At 36.9% G+C, this 23,782-nt stretch overlaps 2 protein-coding genes across 2 annotated transcripts; both read left to right on the plus strand.

The window, feature by feature from the left end:
* Positions 1-4,137: 4,137 nt before the first annotated feature.
* On the plus strand, positions 4,138-6,506 carry LOC132860126 (succinate receptor 1-like). Its single transcript, XM_060891213.1, has 2 exons — positions 4,138-4,210; positions 5,571-6,506. The coding sequence occupies exons 1-2, from the start codon at positions 4,208-4,210 to the stop codon at positions 6,504-6,506; spliced, it is 939 nt and encodes a 312-aa protein (XP_060747196.1). The 5' UTR covers positions 4,138-4,207.
* A 4,669-nt stretch (positions 6,507-11,175) lies between these two features.
* Positions 11,176-23,051, plus strand: LOC132860133 (protein phosphatase 1 regulatory subunit 1B-like). The gene is made up of 5 exons (XM_060891225.1): positions 11,176-11,526; positions 19,669-19,752; positions 19,950-20,025; positions 21,329-21,424; positions 22,333-23,051. Exons 1-5 carry the CDS (start codon positions 11,437-11,439, stop codon positions 22,464-22,466), a joined length of 480 nt encoding a protein of 159 aa, XP_060747208.1. The 5' UTR covers positions 11,176-11,436; the 3' UTR covers positions 22,467-23,051.
* Positions 23,052-23,782: the final 731 nt, after the last annotated feature.

The following is a 23,782-nucleotide window of genomic DNA, read 5'->3' on the forward strand; positions in this document are numbered from 1 at the left end:
TATATATATATATGAAGAAGAAGAAGAAGAAGAAGAAGAAGAAGAAGAAGAAGAAGAAGAAGAAGGAGAAATACATACAATTTAAGTTAAAAATTAATTTAAAGATATTAATTTAAAATGTAAAATATTATATCCCTATCCCTAATGAGCAAGCCAGAGGCGATGGTGACAAAGAAAAACTCCCTGAGATATGAGAAAGAAACCTTGAGAGGAACCAAGCTCAGAAGGGAACCCATCCTCATTTAGGTGACACTGAACAGTAAATAATGTAAATGTAAATAATGTCCTTTCTACAACAGTTTTATTAGTGCAAACGAGAGCCCCTGAACTAATGGGTCATTGCAAACTCTGAGTTCAGCACAGACCTAACACTAATTTCTTCCTGTCAATATCTTCAAATGATTTCTGATAAAGACCAGACCATACAGCTGACTGACACAGCATTGGTTAAAAGAAGGCGTGACAGTTTCCATGCGGCTCCATCTACAACAATCCCATGAGTCACTGGCTGACCATGCAGCTCAATCCCTGGCAGGTTGATGAGAATGCAACCAATGCAATGGCAGTTTTTGAAATCAGCATGTTGTTTCTCCTAGAGTCATTATTCAGGAAGCAGAGACAGGACAACACAAGCAGGACAGCAAGTGTGTGTGTGTGTATGTGTGTGTTTGTGTGTGTTTAGCCTGGGTGCTTGAGTGTTTGTGAATGGTTATATGTATTTAAGTTATTTATAAGTCCACTTAAAATCACTAAACTCTTCATTACACACTATTTTTGCTATTTTCACTGCCCCCTAGTGGTCACATGTTACAGCTTGCATTTACTTGAGGTAGATTGCTGATGCTGATTGAGGTAGAATTCTTAAGGGTCCAGCTGGAGAACCTGGACTGTGAGCACATGGACTATTCGTTTACATTCAGTTTACGAAATCTAGAATAGGACGCTCTTATCAAGGGTTTAGATAGATAGATAGATAGAGAGAGAGAGAGAGAGAGAGAGAGAGAGAGAGAGAGAGAGAGAGAGAGAGAGAGAGAGAGAGAGAGAGCAGTTTTAAGTGTTTCAGGTCAAGAAATACCCATTTAAAGAAAAGAAACCTTAAGCTTTCTGTTGTATTTAATGATTGCACTTATTCATGTCTGTAGATAGATAGATAGATAGATAGATAGATAGATAGATAGATAGATTATTTTGCATGTTTAATGGACAAACTGCAGTTTACGAATTTACTAACATAAAAACAAATACTAGCATATTGCATTCTCATATGTTCGTGTTCACATTGATTCTAATTGCTGATGAATCTGTTATGAAAAGTGATAGGAGACTGCCATCTAGTGGTACGACTCCATGACATGGTGAGCGGTAGAGTTGAAAAGAAATTAAACGAAGTGTAAATGAATCATGTGCAAAATAATTGCACGTGACATTAAATAAAATTGTGCATAATGAAATAAAAATAATAAAAAAAAAACATGCATGGATGTATCATGAAAACAAAAATCCATGAAAAAGTCACATGTAAAATTTGGAACATATACTATATCAGGTGTCTAAACAGGAATCCTAGCCTTTGTACCAAAATGGCCCTCAACATAAAAAACAGTTTAGGAATTAAATTCAATTCAATTTATGTGTATATAGCGCTTTTAACAATTCACCTTGTCTCAAAGAAGCTTTACAGAAGTATTAAAAAAATAAAAAAGAATTTAAGTTTAAATTTTTAAATTATGTTACTATATATCTCTAACATCTGTCCCTAATGAGCAAGCTGGAGGAGACCGTGTCGAGGAAAAACTCCCTGAGATGATATGAGGAAGAAACCTTGAGAGGAACCGGACTCTGAAGGGAACCTCATCCTCATTTGGGTTACTGTCTGTCCATGCAGATCAATCCCCAGCAGAGTGCACATTAGGCAACGAGACTCCAACCAAGGGTAGGGTGTCAGGATTGATGAAGTAGGTCCAGAAGAATAGGCGATCAGACTAGGAACTCAGAACACTGGGAGCTCGGGAGTGGCATGGAAGTGTTATGATTTTCCGTTGAGTAGTAGGCTGATTTTGATGTGGGTGGACCCTTATCTGAGTCCTGTTGTAAAAAAATGGCATTAATCAAATGACAAGGATTCTAACGAAGAATCTGCTGGAATAGTTTTGGTTCCTACATGGAGTGTCAGGTAACATGTAGGGATCCACATCAGCTCAACAAAGATTCTCAGCTGGTGTCCCACAAGTCTCAGTACTCGGTCCTCTTCTTTTCTCCCTCAAAAGTCAATCTCTTGGTAAGGTTACTCAGCAGTTATGTCGTTATACCTACATAGGAACAGCATTCATGAAATGTATCAGTCAAGATTTAGGAATCATCATAGCACAGAGACAGCACTGGTTAAAGTGTTAAATGAAAACACTTTGCATTGAAAACATTTACAGCATTGAAAATGCTGTAAATGTAAATGACCTTCTAATGGCCTCTCATCAGGGTTGTGTCTCCTTGCTGGTGTTGCACTTACTAGCTACTGTAGCTAGTAGTAAATTCCAAGACAAAAAACACTAAAAAAATCATCATCTGATTTAGCCTAATTCAACAATTATCATTATAATAAAAAGTAAATTGTGTTAAAGTATGCCTGATTTCATTGCCGTTATATTTGACTTTTTATACATTGTCTGGTAGATTGTTATAGTGCTTGGACCAAAAATTAATAATCCATAACATTATCTTGGACCTGTGTTTTTATCTATCTATTTATCTATATCACCAGTCACAAAACTGGAATATTACTGTATACCTTTGAATAATGTTTCTAATATTTGAATGTGTTTTGAATATAAGGTGGAAACGTGTGCTGTTGGAGTTGCGTGGTCTTGTTATACTATGTTATAGATAAAGGGTTATTTTTTGCTGCTGTAACAATTGGAAAAATACTAAATAATAATAATAATAATAATAATAATAATAATAATAATAATAATAATAATAATAAACAATAATAATAAACAATAATAAATAATAAAAAGTATTTCATAAATAAAGATTGTGAACCTTCCTGAAACGCTTTCATAAAAAGCATCTGACAAAATGTATTTGTATTAATTATACTGTTGAGGATGTGGAAGCCTAGTGGTTAAGGTGTTTTGGCAATCAATAGGTTGTGAGCTCAAATCCCAGCTTAACCAACTTGCCACTATTGGGCCCCTGAGCAAGGCCCTTAACCCGCAATTCCTCATTTGTATAAAATGAGATAAAAATGTAAGTTGCTCTGGATACAAGGGTAAAATAAGCGTCTGGTAAATATAATATAATATATATACATATGTTCTAGGACCGGGGGGCACGGTGGCTTAGTGGTTAGCACGTTCTCCTCACACCTCCAGGGTTGAGGTTCGATTCCCGCCTCCACCTTGTGTGTGTGGAGTTTGCATGTTCTCCCTGTGCCTCGGGGGTTTCCTCCGGGTACTCCGGTTTCCTCCCCCGGTCCAAAGACATGCATGGTAGGTTGATTGGCATCTCTGGAAAATTGTCCGTAGCGTGTGATTGTGTGAGTGAATGAGAGTGTGTGTGTGTGTGTGCCCTGCGATGGGTTGGCACTCCGTCCAGGGTGTATCCTGCCTTGATGCCCGATGACGCCTGAGATAGGCACAGGCTCCCCGTGACCCAAGGTAGTTCGGATAAGCGGTAGAAGATGAATGAATGAATGAATGTTCTAGGACCATTTCTGTCCACTTACTGTATCACCTCTTGCTTTGTGCCCTGGTATGTAATTAAGCTACGACAATCAAACACCTCATCTCTATCGTAACATTATATCTGTTCACGGTGATCAAGAAACTATAAGAAATAGTGATGCCTTTTTAAAAAGCGGACCTCAGGAAGATCTTTCAATCCTTATTACGACCGGAACGGAGATCAGACAGTAAAGGGGCAGTTGGATGTACTTTTTTTTTCTATAAAAGCTCTCCCAAGCAACACACTCTCTATCTGCACTTCTACATGAAGAGAAATAAAGCCAAGGGAAAACAAAACAAAAACAGACATAACATTGTTGCATCGTATTTTCCAATGAGGAAAATTATTTGCCTAGATAAACATGGTGTGCACTTAAAAGCCTAGAATGAGCTCTGACCACAAGCAAACATACCTGCATTAATCATCACGACTTTCTTTCTATCATTGGCCTTCTGCTTAAAGCACGCTGAGTGTATAACCGGGAATGGTGAGAGCAATTACGTTTTTTCTGATCTCCTTTGGGCAATATGTGTAGCTAATGTGTAACATTATTAGGTAACTTACAAGTGTCATGAGCTCTGTTTCAAGGGAGTGTCAGTAATATACCATAGTACCACTTGCAGAAAATGGTGGAGGCTTTGAACTACTTTTGCAATCGGGTTTTGTGTTTAGGTCTCCATCACTGAAAGTGCTATGGCTTTGGAAGGAGGGAATTAGTAATAAAGTACATTATTTATAATCTCTCTCCCCGGTGTCACCCAAATGCTCATCAGGGATAAATATAAGTTTAAATTTAAACTTGCAATTTTTATTCTGACTTTCTATATTTCTGTACAGCTGCATTGAGACAATGGCAATTGTTAAAAACGCTATACAAATAAAATTGAATTGAAATGAATAGTACAGTTTAACCTGTAAAATCTATTCAAATTCATGATCTCAAGTCATCTGCAGTGAGTAGTTACATGACATAACCCATTCTCCATCCGTCTCTATCCTCCGCTTAGTGGTTCCCTCAGGACACGGCAAATATTTACCTAGTAGTAATTGCTACTATACAGTATGTTATAAATAAAGTTTTGTTGCATTATTAATATAATCACATCATAAGCATTTCTGCCAATACCACCAATACTATACAGAATGTTATAAAGTGGTTGGAAATTTCATTGGAAGGTGGTATGATAGTATGACGTGATAAATACTAACGTACTAGCGTGAGTTAGGTTGGCTGTAATGCAATAATAAAAACAAAGGAACTGAGCATGTAGAGTCATCTCTATGTGGCGATCTCTATTTGCTGGTGTGTGAGAGCCATTGACAAGCCCATTGGCTGTGTTGTTCTCCGTACACTCCTCTAGCATCTACTTAATGGTAGGATTGTAAACAGGTTGGGTTTAGGGTTGGGTTGATGATATTGTGAGCTCTCCTGGTGGCCCTGGTGGTGTAAATGTCTTCCAGTGATGTGTAAGCTGCTCCTATGAGAGTTTGAGCAGGTATAAATGTTTAATCAAGAACCTAGTGGTCCTGCATGAGCAGAGCACCAAAAGTGAATATGATGCAACAGGTGGAGATGCTCTTGAAGGTACTGTTTGTAAAGCATTTCTATACATTTTGCCTGTTATGCTAAACTATACCTTAAAGCCTAAGGAAAGCTTCAAATAAATCTTATTATGATACCGTCACACTTGGGTGTTGGGAGTCAGATTCATACAGGGATGTTTATTTACATCAATGATAAATATCTGCTTTCATATGATTTCCTGCATGTAAAAAAATCCCAAAACACACTGATTATATAACTACATTATATGACTATATGATAACCATGTGTTTTTTAACTGCAGGAGTCCAACTGTTCAGAAATCCCCAAACTACTGTTGAGATACTACGTCTCCCCCATGTATGCCTTGGAGTTTGCCGCTGGCTTCCTGGGTAACATATTTGTGATCCTGGGCTATGTGTTCTGCCTGCCTTCTTGGAAATCTACAAATGTGTACATGTTTAATTTGGCAATTTCAGACTTCATTTGCCTAGGCACTTTACCACTGCTGAGCTACAACTATTCAAACGACCAACAGCTCAGACCTGTTGGCTGTGTGGTTGTTCGCTACATTCTCCATGTTAACTTGTACACCAGTATCGTATTTATGGCGTGGGTGGGTGTGGACCGATCATTACTGGTCTGGTACCCACAAAGAAACCACTTCCTGTTGACCTGGAAGGCCTCCTTGTTTATCAGTTTCCTTAACTGGATTTGGGTGACACTTGAACTTACTCCTTTCTTCGTCTTTATTATCAATGACCTAAAAGAATCCAACTGGTCCAAGTGTAAAGATTTTGCCAGCATGTCCCATCCCACCCAAGTTCTGACCTACAACTTGTTGCTCACCACTGTAGCATATGTGCTACCGCTGTTGACCTTGCATCTGTTTTCAAGTAGGATGGTTTCGCTGCTCAAAAAGAGAGAGGAAGTGCTCGGGACATCTTTCCGTAAGCCAATGAGCATTGTGAAGGCTGCAACGGTCATGTTATTAGTGCTCTACATGCCGTTTCACTTGATGAGGATCGTTCGCCTTGCATCACGGCTTCCTGGATTGGGTCTGCTGCAATGCACACAAGACTACATTGAGGCAGCATACATAATAACACGGCCAATTGCGTTTGCTCACAGCGTCATAAACCCGGTCTTTTATGTTCTAATGACAGACGGGTTTAGAGAGCTGCTGCAGGAAAAGTGGCAGCAGTTTGTAAGGACGGCAAAGCTTAGAAGATTGTCCTGAGAAAATCTTAATATTATTTTTTATTATTTTGCATATCGTATATCATTATATTGTTTGCATATTATTGCATGCAAACCTTATACTGTAATTATACTTATTTTCTGTTGGTAGGCATTTATCTAATGCATTGTGTTTGTTAGTTAATACATATAAATATGTAAATATAAAGTGATAATTAAATAATAAAGGGATCAACAATTACGCTTGTGAACCCTTTTGAAAGACCTGGTTGTCTCCATTTATTACTTATTACATTTTTATATTCTTATTACCTAATGGAAAACACAACAGTTACTCACTGCTGACCAGCTGCATCTCCTCATGGTCACATCCTCTAATTTTTACTTCCAGTATTCAGTGCCATGGAAATGTATATAAACTATATCATTTACAACCATAAATAAACATTTTGTTTGGTCATAAGCAGATATTCATACAAGGTAATACAAATTTTAAAAATGACCTCTTGACTGATTTAATTGTAATTAGAACTTTAATTGATTATTTCATTGAGTAACACAAAAGCATAATAAACATTATTGTGCTTGTAATAAACATAATAAACTTAATAATTGTAATAAACATATTTCCCTATGATTGCTGTAAAATGAAAGCATCTCTCACCCTTGCCCTTCTAAAGGAGTCCCAATGAAAATGTAAAATGAAGCATTTTTTCTCAAGCTTATTAGGTCTCTGCTTCTGTGGTAGTCAAGGCCTGGAAAATGGAGGTGAATCCCCCCTTAAGTGATATATGGAGGATTTTCTTTTTATTTCAGGGGGGGAGTGAGTGTGTGAGGGGGTCATCAAATTCTCTGTGCATGTGGTAACACTCCTAATTTACTGTTTATTAAGAGTTAGTAATGTAGTTATTAAGGTTAGGTATTGGGTACCATAGAATAAGGTAATGCAGAATAAGGCATTATATGGCATTAATATGTGCTTAATAAGTACTAATAAATAGCCAATATTCTATTAATATTCATGCTAATAAGCAACTAGTTAAATGACCCTAAAATGAAGTGTTACTGTGCATGTTATAGAAGAATGCAAGTACTGTACATGCAGGGGGTTTGGCCTCATTGGCCCTCCAGTAAGCAGTGTGCTGTGTGCAAGTGACCGAGGAACGCAAGGTACAAATTCAACTTAAATTGCATTAAATCTTGTTGTTTTAAACACAATTATGCTGCAGTTTTTTTTAACTACATTTAAGTTCCTTGTTATAGGCAATTCTGAATTTGTTTAAAATTCCCAGTTTATTTCCATATATTCCCATTAATTCCCATGGAAAGTTTCCAGCCTTGAAAATTCCCGGAATTTTGCAACCCTGCTCAGAACAAGTTGTCCCAAAGAGGTCACACAGGTGTGACAGTGATTTCAGTGTACCTCCATGAGAGCCGGATTTGACCTAAATGTGTAGATCAAACAATAATAATTGTTAACATTTAAGTGAACCGTTAAATTTTATAGCTGATAGAACCTCAAACAAACATAAGATATTGAGGTGGAAATGATTCCACTTCATTTTTGGTCTCGTATTCTTGGAGTGTCCACATGCTTTTGGTCAAATTGTGACAAGCAAATTGTCTTATAATGTAAAAGAATAAAATAAAATAAAGATCACTGATAATAACACTTCTCAACTAATATAGTTTTTGCTTGTGGGATGTGCGTAGCCTAGTAGCTAAGATGTTGGACTACCAGTCAGAAGGTTGTGAGTTTACATCCCAGGTACACAAAACTGTCACTGCTTGGGCCCCTGAGCGAGACCTTGAAAGCTCAGTTGTATAAAATGTAACTTCTGCAGCTCCTTTAATGGTGCTGTAGGTCTCTCTGCAGCCTCACTGATAAGATATTTATGATAATGTCACTTGTGGTGCCCCATTTTTTCCACTTGCAGACAATGGCTTTCACTGTCTTCCACGGTACAGCTAATGTTTTGGAATGAATCACCTAACTGATAACCAGGGTAGGATAATTACCATTGAACAATAATTAGTTCGATCTGTATACATGTCACATGCCCCGGGGTGTACTTACTTATGCAGCCTATAACATTTCTATGTGTTTGTCACTTGAAAAAAATTTGTTGCTTTATTGCTTTAAAGGTGGATCTGACATGATCTGAAAAAAAAACAGGGTTTTTAGCAGGGGTGTTTCTGATTTTTATATAATTTTATATAAAAATGTTTTCTAAATTCTTACAAATGCAGCATTTTTTTTTAAATCTTATAGTAACTACTGGTTTCTGCTATTGCAGCCATACCTTTGATGATTTCGAAGATTGAACTAATAGAATATACATATACATATATATATATATATGTGTGTGTGTGTGTATGTCTGTTATACAATAACCATATACCAAGCATAGTTTTATGTTGTTTTCTACCAATTTGTGTTTTAGTTGCTAATATTCATAATATTCATATTGTTTTCACGTTCTCTCAGGGGTTCCTCCGATTGCTCTTATGTTTTATTTCATGACATTGTGGCTTGTAGATCAAGGTTTTGACACAAATGAGAGATTTGATTGAGCATTTTTTATCAGTTTATTTGGCCTGGAGTAGTGCAACAGGATAAATGCATGTTATGCTGATCATACAACTTGACATTTCATGGCAGATAATGAATCAGTTTGAATGAATCAGATTCAGTTATTCACTCTTGGAACAGTTCAGAATATTGCTCCTAGTTGATCAGAACCAAGTAGATATACTATTTCTGAGTTTTTCAGCTTGAATCTGTGTTTTTGGGTCTGTAGCTGATTGTGTATCACTCTCCACAACATGGAGAAACAACATGTAGGACATGGGAACTCAGATCCCCTATCACCTTCCCCTAGTGAAACTAACAGCAATTCAGCAAAAAAACAAAGCAGCTTTCCCATTCTCATCAGCAGGTACTTTCTGACCACACCTGACCTTTATATTTTTATTCAGTACATTTCTGTTTATACAAAATATCCTTTATCTCATAAACTGAGAAATCTATTTTATTATTAATAACATTTTAGGATTTTCTTCTGTATATACTTAGTCGGTACATGTGTAATTAATGTTTTTGTTTTTACTATTTTACTAACAGCTTTTTTTAAATGATAAGTGGTACTGTTGCTTAGCTAGGCACGATCAGCTTGATGTCCTTTTATCTTGCTTTGTTAATTCTCTGCTTTAAAATTCACATTATAAAAGTATTTATGAAAGGTGGTATATAAGTAATAATACAGCACCTGGACTACAACTAAACAAAAGGCCAGACAGAACACACACAACATGACAAGCATGGAGCTGAAACTGAAAAATCCATTTCTATAAAACACAACGGCATTAAAAAAAAATCCTTACATTGTTTTATGTGCTTTGTTTGTTCAGAACTACAGACATGCTTGCAGGGTGTTCAGAACGAACCTTTGCAATTGCTGACATTTTGGTTTAAATGTCAGTAAAGATTTTTCCTTTATTTTTCTCCTGGATCAAAGAGAAAGAGTGCAAGTCTAGAGCTGTATGACGGCCTTCATATGCTACAGTGTGCAGTGTTTAAAATATACCTATGATATTCATTTTACCTTTGATGTTAGATTTTGAATACAGTTCCTGTTATCCTTAATGAACACACAGGATGAAAGAGTCTCTTTTTTCTTTCTTTCTTTCCTTCTTTCTGTTTTTTTCCCCTCCTTTTCACTCAGGTTTGCAATTTGGAATGATTATTATGATGAATGCATAGGTGTATTGCGGTGTCATGTCAGTGAAAAAGGATCCGCACAGATACTGTGAGTGTGTGTATGTGTGTTTGGGTATGTGTTTGTGTGTGTGTGTGTGTGTGTGTGTGTGTGGGTATGTTTTTATATCTTATAACAAATGTCCTCATATGGATAGGAATATATAACTGATTTGACCTTGTGTTAAAATGTAACTGTTCCCTTCAAAGACAGCTAAAATAATAAATAAATAAATAAACAAACAAACAAATAAATAAATAAAAATAAGAGAGATAAAGGGTTTCCTTTGAGGTTAAGGTTAGCGTTAGATTTCGGTGTACTATTCTTTTATTTTAGCATCGTTACACAAAGTCTTCAGAAAAACAAAGACTTCATTTCAGCAAAGAAGATTTGGATCAGAGTAAGAGGTGCATAAACCAGGGGATATTTGAAACACCAGTATTTTTTCAGAAGTTTAAATTGAAAATAAAGGATCCAGATGTCCTACATAAAGAGTCCTACACGTGTGGATATTAAAACACGCCCCCTGCCACCAGCCATACAACATTCCGCCCCACACAAACCATGCTCACATCTTTATAAAAACCTCTAGGACATTGTGAAGGACAATCACCAGCATCTTATTATCAGCCCCAGTCTTTCTATCACTCTTTCATTCCTCCATTCCTCCCCTCAATCCCTTTTGTTACTTCTTTATTAAGCTCAATCCGTCACCCCTCCCTCTCTCTTTTATTCTCCTCCATCCACCCTTTTTCGTGTCGTTCCCTCTGTTTCTTTTGCCGTCACTGTCCCATTTTCCGTGTTCACAGCATCTATTTATTCTCTCCCACCCACCCCCCCTCTCTCTCGCCTCCCCCCCCTCGCTCTCTGTATCTCTCTCTCTCTTCTCTCTCTCTCTCGCCCCCCTCTCTCGCTCCCCCCCCCCCTCTCACGCCCCCTCCCGTCTCTCTCTCTCTCTCTCTCTCTCTCTCTCTCTCTCTCTCTGGGAGTGAAAGACATAATACTCCACAACCTGGAGTGTGTCAGAGCGAGAGAAAGCGAGGTGTCATTGAAAACACGGAAAGGAAGACAGATAGCTGTGCGTTTGTAAATAATAAGCAAAGTGCGGAGAAGAGACACGGGACTAAAGTAGCTTTCTGATCTGAGGACGTTACTGAAACACTGGTTTATTGGAAAGGGTAAAATATCCAGGTCTGTTTTTAACCATCTGAGATGGAGGGAGAGATAAAAGAAGGGAGGAAGATCCAGTTTTCTGTTCCCTCCGCAGGTCCGATTCAGCTCGACCCCAGACAAGTGGAGATGGTAAGAAAAACAGCGAGGCGTGTTAGTTATCAGATGATTTCTGCTCCACTAAGCCCACAATTTCTGTTTTATAAATAAAACGCACACTTACACCTATAACTGGGTGGATAAAAATAGCAGCACGTTCGTTTATGTGAGAGTGGAAATGTGTGTTAATTTCATTGGGCTCGACGTGGGCTCGAATTCTTCATATCCAAGAACCTCTTTAAAAATATTACAGTGCCTTATATTAACATTTTGTTACAATGAAATTAGAACGTTTTATATATATATATATATATATATATATATATATATATATATATATATATATATATATATATATATATAATAGCTTTAATGTTCATGTGTTAATCTGTTGCTGATTAATTAAAGTCAACTAATTAATTGATCTAATCAATTAATCATACAATGGAGTATTCGACCCCAAATCATTCAGTAGTTACCATAGTTATTCAAATTAAAGCCACGTCGTTTCATATTGATTCATATGACAAATTTATAGATATTAACTCCGTCCCTCATGCTAACCCTCATCTCTGGGACTAGAACCATCTAGGACAAAGATGTTTATTATATTTCATGTAACACGCTTATACATTTAAAAAAAAAAAGAAGAAAAAACTTGTCTAGGGGATAGGAAGTGGTTTAATTAAGTGTGTCCCAGTAGGACACTAGAAGAAGTCTCAGAGGGCAGATTTGCTGCCAAGGTGGGAGTTATATCTTAGTCTCATTCTCCTGTCAATCAGAGACACTAGCTAATCAGGATCATAGGTATGCAGAAGAGGGCAGATAGTGCTTTCATTTCACTGTGTTTGGCTGCCAACTTATGAAACAATACAAAACAATGAATGCTGGTGATGGGGAAAATTAATGCTGTATTGCGGTGCCTGTAATTCAGAAACTTCATTCAAAAATTCAGTTTTATTTCGTACTTCGAATTTGGCAGCTGGTCTGCAGGGATTTTAACCCTGTAGAGTTCTCATGTTAACCTCGTCCCTTGTGCTAAGCCTACCCCAGTCAGTACTTTTACAGTATTCTGATCAGTTTGTATCAACTTGCAGCTGTTGGGAAATTTGCTTTAAAAATATAGGACTTACATAAGTAAGTTTGTTGATGACATCTAAATAACTAATTAATAACTAACTAATAATAAATAAAAAAATAAATAAATAAATAACCAATTAATTTTTACAAGCAGTTTATCAGATGAATAAAACAATGAATAATCCTTTGTTTCTACTAAAGCAGTTATGGTAAATACATTTTGGAGTGGCATCAGGGGTGGCCAATCAGACTTAGGGGTAAGCAACAACCCTGGTCATCCATTTGGCTCTGAAACAGCAGCAGAACAAGCTTGGGAACAAGTGATACTATAAAATCCTTTCACATTTTATAATTATCAGGAGGATTTGCACAAAGTCGATGTTTGCTTTGTCTGAAGCTGGACAGAGCCAAAATACATGTTTTTTAACTTTTACATATTACAAAGTTTTATCCTTTAACCTGTATAAGTGTTAAACATTGTAATAATAATAATAATAATAATAATAATAATAATAATAATAATAATAATAATAATAATAATAATAATAACAACAACAATAATTATAATTATTGTTGTTGTTATTATTATTATTATTATTATTATTATTATTATTATTATTATTATTATTTGATTTGCTCCCAAACAGACCCTTAAATTTATAGGTTTACAGACAAAACTAATGGTTTGGAGCAAGTGGTAATAGTTTTACTGTCATATATTTCCACTGTACATCAAAACACAAACATGGAAAGCAGTAACTTCGGGAACCTGCAGAGCACTGTGTGATGCTGGTGTGAAATATCACCTGGCTGAAATTTTTTTGCTTTTCAGTTCAATGTTTAAATTAAATGGAAAGATTTAGATGATGGCTTTTCATTGCTGTTGAATGTATATGGAATCAGTGTATCATTCTAGCCAAATATCGTCTATTACATCATATAACCAAATCCGAAGGCAGCATCGTTTAAATAGTTATTCGTTTATTTAAACAACTTTTAGCACAATATTATCTGAGGGTGATAATAATTTTTCTATAGCACTAGTTTTCTGACAGAAACCACATTTCTATAGTAACAGCTCAATCGCAAGCACTTTCAGAAACTAGTAATCAATGTGTAAGCAAATAAGTGTTTAATCGTTGCTATGTTAAAGTTTTAAAAAGACATTTCTTTATCATTTAAGGAAGGAGTCTCTAGTGTCAGCACTTTGTGATGTTCAGTAGGTTCAGTAGGTCATAACAGATAATAACAGTGTTATGTGTTACACTAAATGATAATGATTATTGATTATATGGTAAACTCTCTGAACTCCATCACTAGGATTAAGCGTCAATCTGCCTGGCAACAGATTATGTAATAAGTGTGTGTGTGCGTGTGTGGTGAGAAACTAGTTCAGCGTCAGGTGCTGTGTCACATTTCAACCCAATTAGCTGAGAGACGAGGAGAGGAACAGAGAATAAGTAGAGTGCCTGAGAAAGAGAGGAATGGATGGAGGGATTATAGGCTAGAGGATATGAAAAGAGGGAAAAGGCGGATGAGTGGAGGATAGAGGAGGCTTGAGTGATTACATAATGAAAAAAGCTGCTGTAGATAGAAACTGTGAACTGCAGAAGAGATTTGGGGAAAATGTGTTTATGTGTGTTTAGATAAAACACATATGATGGTGATTAATAAACCTGGAAATAAGCATATGGACTAAAACTGTGATTAGTGACTCATTTTCACATCAACTGGTGAACTGAGGAGAAGACACGAGTTTTGTTTTGAAGTGGATGTTCTGTGAATTTTAGTGTCTTTGTTATCCCACACATTATGAGTATATAGTGTATGTATGTGTGAGAGAGAGCAAGAGAGAAAGAGAGAGAGAGAGAGAGAGAGAGAGAGAGAGATTAACAAAAAGGAGCATTACCATATAAATAGACCCAGCTGAAGAGGATGCCTATAAAAGAAGGATGGCATGTGAGAGAGCCTTCGCCCCCTGGGTGGTGGATTTCAAACTTGAAATTGTTGTTCAGGGTCGAACATAATATGTACTTTCAGCAGTCTCAGGTGTCACATCTAATACTAATGAGTTCAAGGCCCAATTGCACCAAAAGGATAAAAAGTTAAGATCATCAAGATCATGGTGTAGAGATAGTGTGTGTTCAGTGCGTTTAATGATGCTTACGGGAAACTCGGCTCAGTACGTTTCTCTCTGACGACCAAGGAAAGTTTCTTAATGCGTTACATTGATAAGTACAAAATGATAAGAACATGAGCTATAAACATCTACACAAAACTAAAGCCTAAAAAGTTTAAAAATGAAGCTTTCATTTTATATTTTGAAATATTTCATCCAAATACTGAATATGAACTCATTTTTTTGTGTTGAATAGTTATCAAAATTAATTGAATCGTTTGATTCTCCTGCTGTATTCTGTAATTTAAACATGCAACTCATTCCGTCATTCCAATCATGCAACAGTACATTTCATACATAAACACTAAGCAGGAATCATATCTGTGTGATCTGATACATGTTAAAAGTGCTTCATTTGTGCTACTAGGTTATATAGTATAGAATATAGTTTGAAATTTTAACATACCTCTGCATGTTTTTTCAAATTAGAATGTTGTATCCCTGAATTCTATGATTTTTGTAATGATAATGCTACTTGAGGCATCCTCAACATCTCCCCTGATGACTTTGTACTGTTGCCACTCAAGCTTTCTATAAAATGCTATGTGACTAGATAAGGAGAATAAACCACCACCACTGTACTGTCTATACTGTATTTACACATATACATCCATACTGTATACACACATTCACACAAATGTGATAGCAAGATTTCCATCACTTAAACCTTGCTAACAATCCTAATTACCAATCCCCAGTAATACTAATCCAGAGTACTACCTCTGTACTAATCCTAGTAGTACTAGTAGTTCTCTTTATTCCTGTATCTCATTATCACTAATACCTGTTACTTATAATCCTGTATACTGCTAATCCTCATCACTACTAATCCTCATTACTATCAATCCACATTACCCATATCATCACTACTAATCCCCATTATTATTAACCCTCATTACCCTTAACCCCATCACTACTAATCCCCATTACTATCAATCCTCATTACCCTTATCCTCATCAATACTAATCCCCATTACTATCGGTCCTCATTACCCTTATCCTCATCACTACTAATCCCCATTACTATCAGTCCTCGTTACCCTTATCCTCATCACAAATTATTTCCATTACTATCAATCCTCATTTTCCTTATCCTCATCCCTAGTAATCATGATTGCTGCCAATTCTCCATTGCGACTAATCACAAATCCTCATTACTGATAATTCCCACTATTTCTAATGCTCAATACTGATATTTATCATTACTACTAATCCCCATTTCTACTAATTCTAATGACCACAAATTCTGATTACTAGTCATGATAATTACAATCGCTGCCAATTCATGTGGCAAGTAATCCTCATCATTATCAACCCTCCTGACTACTAATCATCACTAGTATTTCACTGCACTTACATCTCAGAGTATGGATTCCCCTACACCTTTGTTGTAGCATTTCTCAACTGTAGCAGCAGAAGAGATTTTACAACTCATCCAGTCTTGCAATCCTTCCACCTGCCCATTGGATCCACTCCCTTCCACTATGCTCCAGACCATCTCGCAAGACCTTCTGCCCTTCATTACCACTATCGTCAATAGATCCATAGCAATTGGTCAGGTACCAACTACTGTACTTTCAAGAGAGCAAGGGTTATTCCCATCCTAAAGAAACCTGCTCTGGATCCATCAGACATCAGTAACTTCAGACCAGTATCACTTCTCTCATTTCTTTCAAAAATTCTTGAACGCATTGTCTATAATCAACTGTCTGTCTATCTCTCACAGAACAACCTCCAAGATCCCAACCATTCTGGCTTTAAAGCAGCTCATTCCACAGAGACAGCCCTTCTGGATGTCTCTGAGAAACTACATGCTGCCAGATCAGCCAAACTGTCATCCGTCCTCCTTGACCTTTCAGCAGCGTTTGATACGGTCAACCACAAGACTCTCTTGTCCACCCTCAGGAGTCTTGGGATTTGCGGATCAGCTTGGGAATGGTTCACTTCCTACTTGGAAGGATGCTCATATCAGGTAACATGGAGGGGAGAGACATCTGCTCCACACAGACTCTCCACTGGTGTCCCACAGGGCTCAGTACTTGGTCCTCTTCTTTTCTCCCTGTATACTCACTCTCTTGGTGAAGTTATTTCCTCACATGGGTTCTCTTACCACTGCTATGCTGATGATACACAACTTATCTTCTCTTTCCCACCCTCAGATACCACAGCTTCTGATCGGATCTCAGCATGTCTGGCAGAAATTTCATCATGGATGACTGCTCATCAGTTAAAGCTCAATACTAGAAAAACTGAACTGCTGTTCATCCCAGGTGATTCATCCCCAGGTCATGATCTTGCTATATCCTTGCACAATGATCTGATCTCCCCTTCAGCCAAAGCTCACAAACTTGGGGTAACTATGGACAATCAACTGTCCTTTTCCTCTCATGTTGCTAATGTGACTCGCTCATGTCGGTTTCTTCTCTACAACATTAGAAGGATTCGACCATTTTTGTCCACACAGGCTGCTCAGGTACTTGTTCAGTCTCTTGTCATTTCTAGACTGGATTACTGCAACGCACTGTTGGCAGGTCTACCTATGAACGCAATCCGTCCTCTGCAAATGATCCAAAATGCAGCTACAAAGCTTGTTTTCAAAGTTCACGCATACCACTCCGCTGCTGCGATCCCTCCACTGGCTTCCGGTAGCTGCACGCATCAGTTTCAAAACACTGATGCTGGCCTACAAAGCCAAAAATGGACCAGCTCCCTCCTACCTCAAAGCCCTCATCACTCCTCGCACTGCACCCCGCACCCTCCGATTTACCAGCACTGCTCGACTGGTTCCACCATCTCTCAGGGTAGGAGGCAAGTATACTACAAGACTCTTTTCTGTTCTGGCACCAATTTGGTGGAACGAACTTCCCCAGAGGTCCGGACAGCTTAGTCACTGGCTATTTTCAAGTGGCTGTTGAAGACCTACTTATTCAGGAAACACTTCAACTAGCACTTCTTTCCTTATCTTTTGCATTTAAAAAAAAAATACCCACACACAACATTTGACACTTTTTCATTGTAACTTTGAACAAATGTTTTAAACTCATGGTATCTTAAGTATGTAACCTAGTGAGCCAGCATTAATGTAGTCAATGTTAGAGATTTAAGCACTTATGTATGTCGCTCTGGATAAGAGCATCTGCCAAATGCTGTAAATGTAAATGTAGTATTAATCCTCCTAATTTCACTATTTCCAGTCTCACTGCAACTAATCCCCCTCACTAATCTTAAATTACCACAAAATCATGACGACTATTAATCCTGATGGCAAATAATCCCAATTAATATTAAGCCTCATTACTACTAATCTCTTTTAATACTAATTATCATTGTTACTAATCCCCTTTTCTACTAATTCCCATTACTATTAATCTTCTGAGTTGCTTTACTGGGATAAAAAAGTTGAGTGGATTTTTTTTTTCATTTTACTGCAAAGCACAAGAAGTACTTAACGTCTCCCACCACCACAACTGCCTACAGCTATGTGAATCATGCACACACACACACACACACACACACACACACACACACACACACACACACACACACACACACACAGTAAATTGCCTATTTCTGTTGATATAAAATGAATATCATACTGTACAAAAATTTTTTTGCTGTATAGATTGAGGTCAGTCGTGAGATCTTTGTAGATTAGGATTTGAAATTAAACCACAGCATGAGGTTTATTTTTTTTACTCATTTCAATCCACACAAGCCTTGTGGTTAAAAACTTAAAGTGAACTTTGATCCTGGTCTAAATGACGATGTGAGATTTAATTAAAAAGAGCAATATGTCATTGTAATGGTTGGCAAATTGTTGTAGTATAAGAGAAATAAAACTCTTCAGGACATGCCATTACACAAAAACAATCAACTCCTTGGTACCACCAATAACTCCACGTATTCCATTCACTCAGTAACTCATGTTATTTACTTATCATCTTGTTAGTGTCAGCGCAGAATGACTTGAAGCATCGTGTTTATACAGAAATCATCATTTGTGTTTAAGATATTTACGTTATACGCTATAATGCATAGAACAGGATTTGCGAGCCGTGACTGTGGCTAAAAATGGACTCTTGGTGGTCAGTGTGGTGTAATGTGTTGGAGTTAGATTATACATAGAACAGCACATTACATAATCAATATAGGAAAGCATAGAAAAAAGTAGTTGCCATGACTGTGGCAGCAACATCTTACTAAAAAGATTTAAAATAGCTCTACACCAAGTGTCTAAACAAGTATAGTGTCACTGATCATGCAGGTAGGTTTAAAAACTCTCAGGACAGTTTTCTGTTTCAGCACACTTAAGGATTGGAAACCAGAGACAATGGACAAGGTCAAATAAAAGTCACCTGGAGTCTAAAGACATCATTGTGGATTTAGGACAAATTTTAGCATTGATTAAATGCATCACACTTTTTTTTTTTTTTTTTAAATTTCCTGTTATCCTTCTACATGATGGTCAGACATATTTGATCGGATTTTGCCCAATCTTTCAGGATTACTCCGGATGTGTATCAACTAATACCCTCTAAGTTTTATTACGCAGCTGTATAACTGTGCCAGGTTATGGCCGAGCCGCTGATCACAAAAACACAAATAAATCCATACCAAGCCATGTGTGTTTCATTATAAAATTCAGCTTCATGAGAGTGGGGAGCTTTAACTAAAAAATAATATACAGTAAACTATTCTGTTTGCATGCTCCCATAAATGGATTTTAAATAAACCACATTTTTGATCATCTAGAATATTACAAACCAGCTGTATATTATATTATATTATATTATATTATATTATACTATATTATATTATATTATATTATATTATATTATATTATATTATATTATATTATATTATATTATATTATATTATATTATATTACTGTTGCTGGGTTTGTGTCTTAAAATTAGATTCGGCGTCGAAGGCCGACCCCAGCCACGCTTTTCCGCATGACAGATCACCCGTCTCCGGAGGAAGAGAGTCCCAGCATTCCGGTGAAGTGGATCCATAAATGAACACAACTGTCTACAACACATACATTAAAAGCAACTAACTCAGTCTATTATTTTATATTGATACAAGGATTAATGCATGTGATGTATCAAATAACTTATTATTAGAAATATCACTATTGAAACAAGGAGATATTATGCAATAATATTCATTTTTTATTTATTTGATTGCATATTAGATGTTTGTTAGTGAAAATGGAGTTTCAAAGCCCAAGAATACGGATGCAGCCATTTATCAGCCTCCTTCACTCAAAGGTAAGAAATTTATATTATATATTTATATATTTCTATTGATTTCATTTAAGGTTTAATTAACTGCTGATAAAAAAATTACGCATGAAATTATTCCGAACTGACTACAAAACAAAAATGCACTAATACTGCTTTAGAGGGTATATGGCTAAACACACACACACACACACACACACACACACACACACACACACAAATATATTTGTTCTTTAGTCATCACCTGATTATGTTCAACAAGGTGACCTTTCTCTGAGATGTGAGAAGTGAAAAAAGAAGACTGTCAGATGAAAGCAATTATGTACTCAATATAATGCTATGACTAGTTAATAAGAAACTGGAGGAAAACACACACACACGAGTTTGTGTATTATTTAAAAACTAAACAACCTGAAACAAGACTTTTTTTGTAACTCTACAGTAGTAAATTTGTATTTTATTCAAAATCTATAGATTTAGGAAACAGGGGTTTTAGAAATAATGCTATGTTCAACACAGTGAGACCTTTTCATTGTAAACAACACAGTATAACAGACATGTCAAGGCCTGTGAGCCACATCCGGCTTGTGATATAATAATGTCCAGCTTGCGAGATAATTTCATATGTCTGTTATATGTCTCATAATTGACCCACTGGTAACACATACACGACTCTTACTATAAATCCCATAATGCACTGCAACATCTGCCGGGCAGTGTAGAGCCCCACCTGTACCATTCAGATAAACTTTAATTGATTTGAAGTAGAATTTTTTTGTATTTTGCTTCATCCAGTCACCATTTTTTCAAAATGTTGAATTTTAAGGTCTACACGGTTCTAAAGATGAGTACCCCCAGAACCTGATGAAGCCACCACCACAACATTTCTGTAGGATTGTTTTGAACTGAGAATGGCCTGCGTTATGCTGAGTTTTCACCTCAAATACCTCTGTGGTTGGCTCTTCCTCAGCGATAGTTTCTTTCTAGCCAGCCTCTGTGACAGTCTTCACTTCTTCAGGGTTTTTGAAATGGTTGTCAGCAAGCACAGAGAGCTTTGTTTTGTGCTGAGTTTTGAGGGATGGCCTTGTCTAGGTAGTGCTTGGGTGTTGTGATTCTTTCACGTCCTTCCTCAGTATTGATTCAAAGGTGTTTACTTGGATTTCTTAGAAATAATTTTCCACCTATTGCTAAGTTATAAAATTCGATTATCTTATCTTAAGCATCTTTATTTTAGAATGCAACTTAGTCCAAGATGAATTCTTAAATATTAAACCCTAATGTTAACCTCAGAACTTATGCAATGTTTTTTGTTTTGCGTTTTCTTTCATAGCTGTTCAAAAGATGGCACAAGCTCACATTAAATCTCCAGACACTCCATCATCAGAATCATCCGACAATGAAGATGCTTCTTCAACTTCTCCTATTGGTGAGTGGAAACTATATTTTGTTAACGAAGTCAACAGATGTCAAAAAAGCCATCGTATACACTAAATCGAAAATGGAAAGTTCATACAGCAACAATATGAAAAAAAAAAAACCAGATAACGAATAACTTTTTCAGCCAATTCCACACGTCACCTCTAAGAGTGTTAACCTGCGGGCAACCACACTGTGGTTAGGACTGAAGAAAGAGAATCTCAGAATTTCTCTACATATCACAATACTGCTGTGATGCTAGGTCTCCTCATACAACGTGTCTGGCACAAGGACAGAAGTAGATTAATAATCCAATACTCCTAGCTAGTTAAAGATTATTAACCTGCAAAAAGACTATTAACCTGCAAAAAGGCAGAATTGGAGGACGTTTAAATAAGGAGCGAGAAGAAAAAAAGTGAAAGTCTGCCATTATGCCAGAAGAAGCACTGAGGTGTTCAAACCCCATCTAGTGATGGTTAAGCGCAATGAAACAGAACTCATGGAAGAATTTATATTGGTGTACTAACTTTTTAGGACATTTTTAGGGTTTGTTTTTATTCCTATAAAATTCTATCTTATATCCTGCAGATAGGAGCAGATCCGACCAATTAGATCATAAGTCTGGGTATAAGAGTCCGAAATATGATATAATGGAAAAACACAACCAAATGGAAAAATACTAAAGATTGTTTCTCCAGCGTGAAACTTGACTTATTTAAATATAGAGCTGATCTTACAGAGCCTGGGGCTATATTCTGGTATTCTGTATATTCATTGTCATTGTGGAGCTAGAACAAAATATCTCAAGCTTGACCTTTGTGTGTGTGTGTGTGTGTGTGTGTGTGTGTGTGTGTGTGTGTGTGTGTGTGTGTGTGTGTGTGTGTGTGTGTGTGTGTGTGTTATATATTTCACCTGCAGGTCCACCGGATGAAACCAAATCTGAGATATCAGAGCACCCATCATCATCAGGAGGATTAAGAGAAGTGGAAGCAGATCATTTAAGAGCAGAAATCCCAGAAAACTGGGAGCGTGAGGAAGAAGGGGAAGAATGAAAGCTGATGAGGTAGAAACCAGACTGGAAACTTATATATGTATGACATATATATGACAATTGTGTGAGAAGAACCATATTTTTATAAAATGAGGATATAAAGATATCAGAGGTAGAGAGAGAGAGAGAGAGAGAGAGAGAGAGAGAGAGAGAGAGAGAGAGAGAGAGAGAGAGAGATTATGTGTGGGTGTGAGACATAGGGACAGAGAGAAAGGTCATGTTGAAGGTCAGTATATAACGAAGTGAAGAAAGAGAAGCTGTTGAAGTTATTAATGTGTCACCATGAAGCTTTAATCATTTTTCACAGACCAGATACTTCAAGGTCAAATATGCACGTTAATAAAAATGTATCTTAATGCTATGAATTATTTACTTTTATACATCTGGTCCAAAAAGTCAAGAATTACTTTAATTTCTGGTATCGATCTGGGATCGAATGCATTATTATTATGACAATAAAAAAAAGCACCAGTTTATTTCATTTTAATGTCATTTTAAGCATTGCTGCTCGATCCTGTATCCATAAATCATTTATTTTATGACATCAGTCTGTAATAAGTAACTTGATATAAACAGCACAAAAAGCTTTGTGTTTCCTGTTTTTTCTTCCCTTTTACCTTCCATTTAGGATTTCGAAACTCTTTCTAAATAGCGCTGTCCTAATTAGACTATGCCTTGATCCAGACCACTGGGTTTAATCCTCCTGAGGGTTTGTGGAATGAGGTGTAGTTTTTAGATTCATAAATAATAGCTATAATGTACAACTCTCAGGAAAAAGTGGGCAAACTTTCCTTTTAGCAGACAAAGACTTGTCCATCTCATGTAGAAATCTCCTATTCCTGTAATTATGGGATTTCATTATTCGTGTTCCACTGTACCTTTTTAATAGATGAAATTTTTAACTAAGGAAATATGGTGTACCCTATCAATACCTCAAGAAAAGGCACAATTTTAATATACTGGGGTACTACACTAAACATTTTGTTCCTTCTGGTGGCAAATGATAATACGTTTTATTACATACTTGTTTAATTTATTCACTCATGAACATAATTAAAGCTTAACATCTGATATGTGTCTTGTACGTGGTTAGCACGTTCGCCTCACATCTCCAGGGTCGGGGTTCGATTCCCGCCTCCGCCTTGTGTGTCTGGAGTTTGCATGTTCTCCCCGTGCCTCGGGGGTTTCCTCCGGGTACTCCGGTTTCCTCCCCCGGTCCAAAGACATGCATGGTAGGTTGATTGGCATCTCTGGAAAATTGTCCGTAGTGTGTGATTGTGTGAGTGAATGAGAGTGTGTGTGTGCCCTGTGATGGGT

The sequence above is a fragment of the Tachysurus vachellii genome, chromosome 2 (assembly GCF_030014155.1).
Source record: "Tachysurus vachellii isolate PV-2020 chromosome 2, HZAU_Pvac_v1, whole genome shotgun sequence".
Lineage (NCBI taxonomy): Eukaryota > Metazoa > Chordata > Actinopteri > Siluriformes > Bagridae > Tachysurus > Tachysurus vachellii.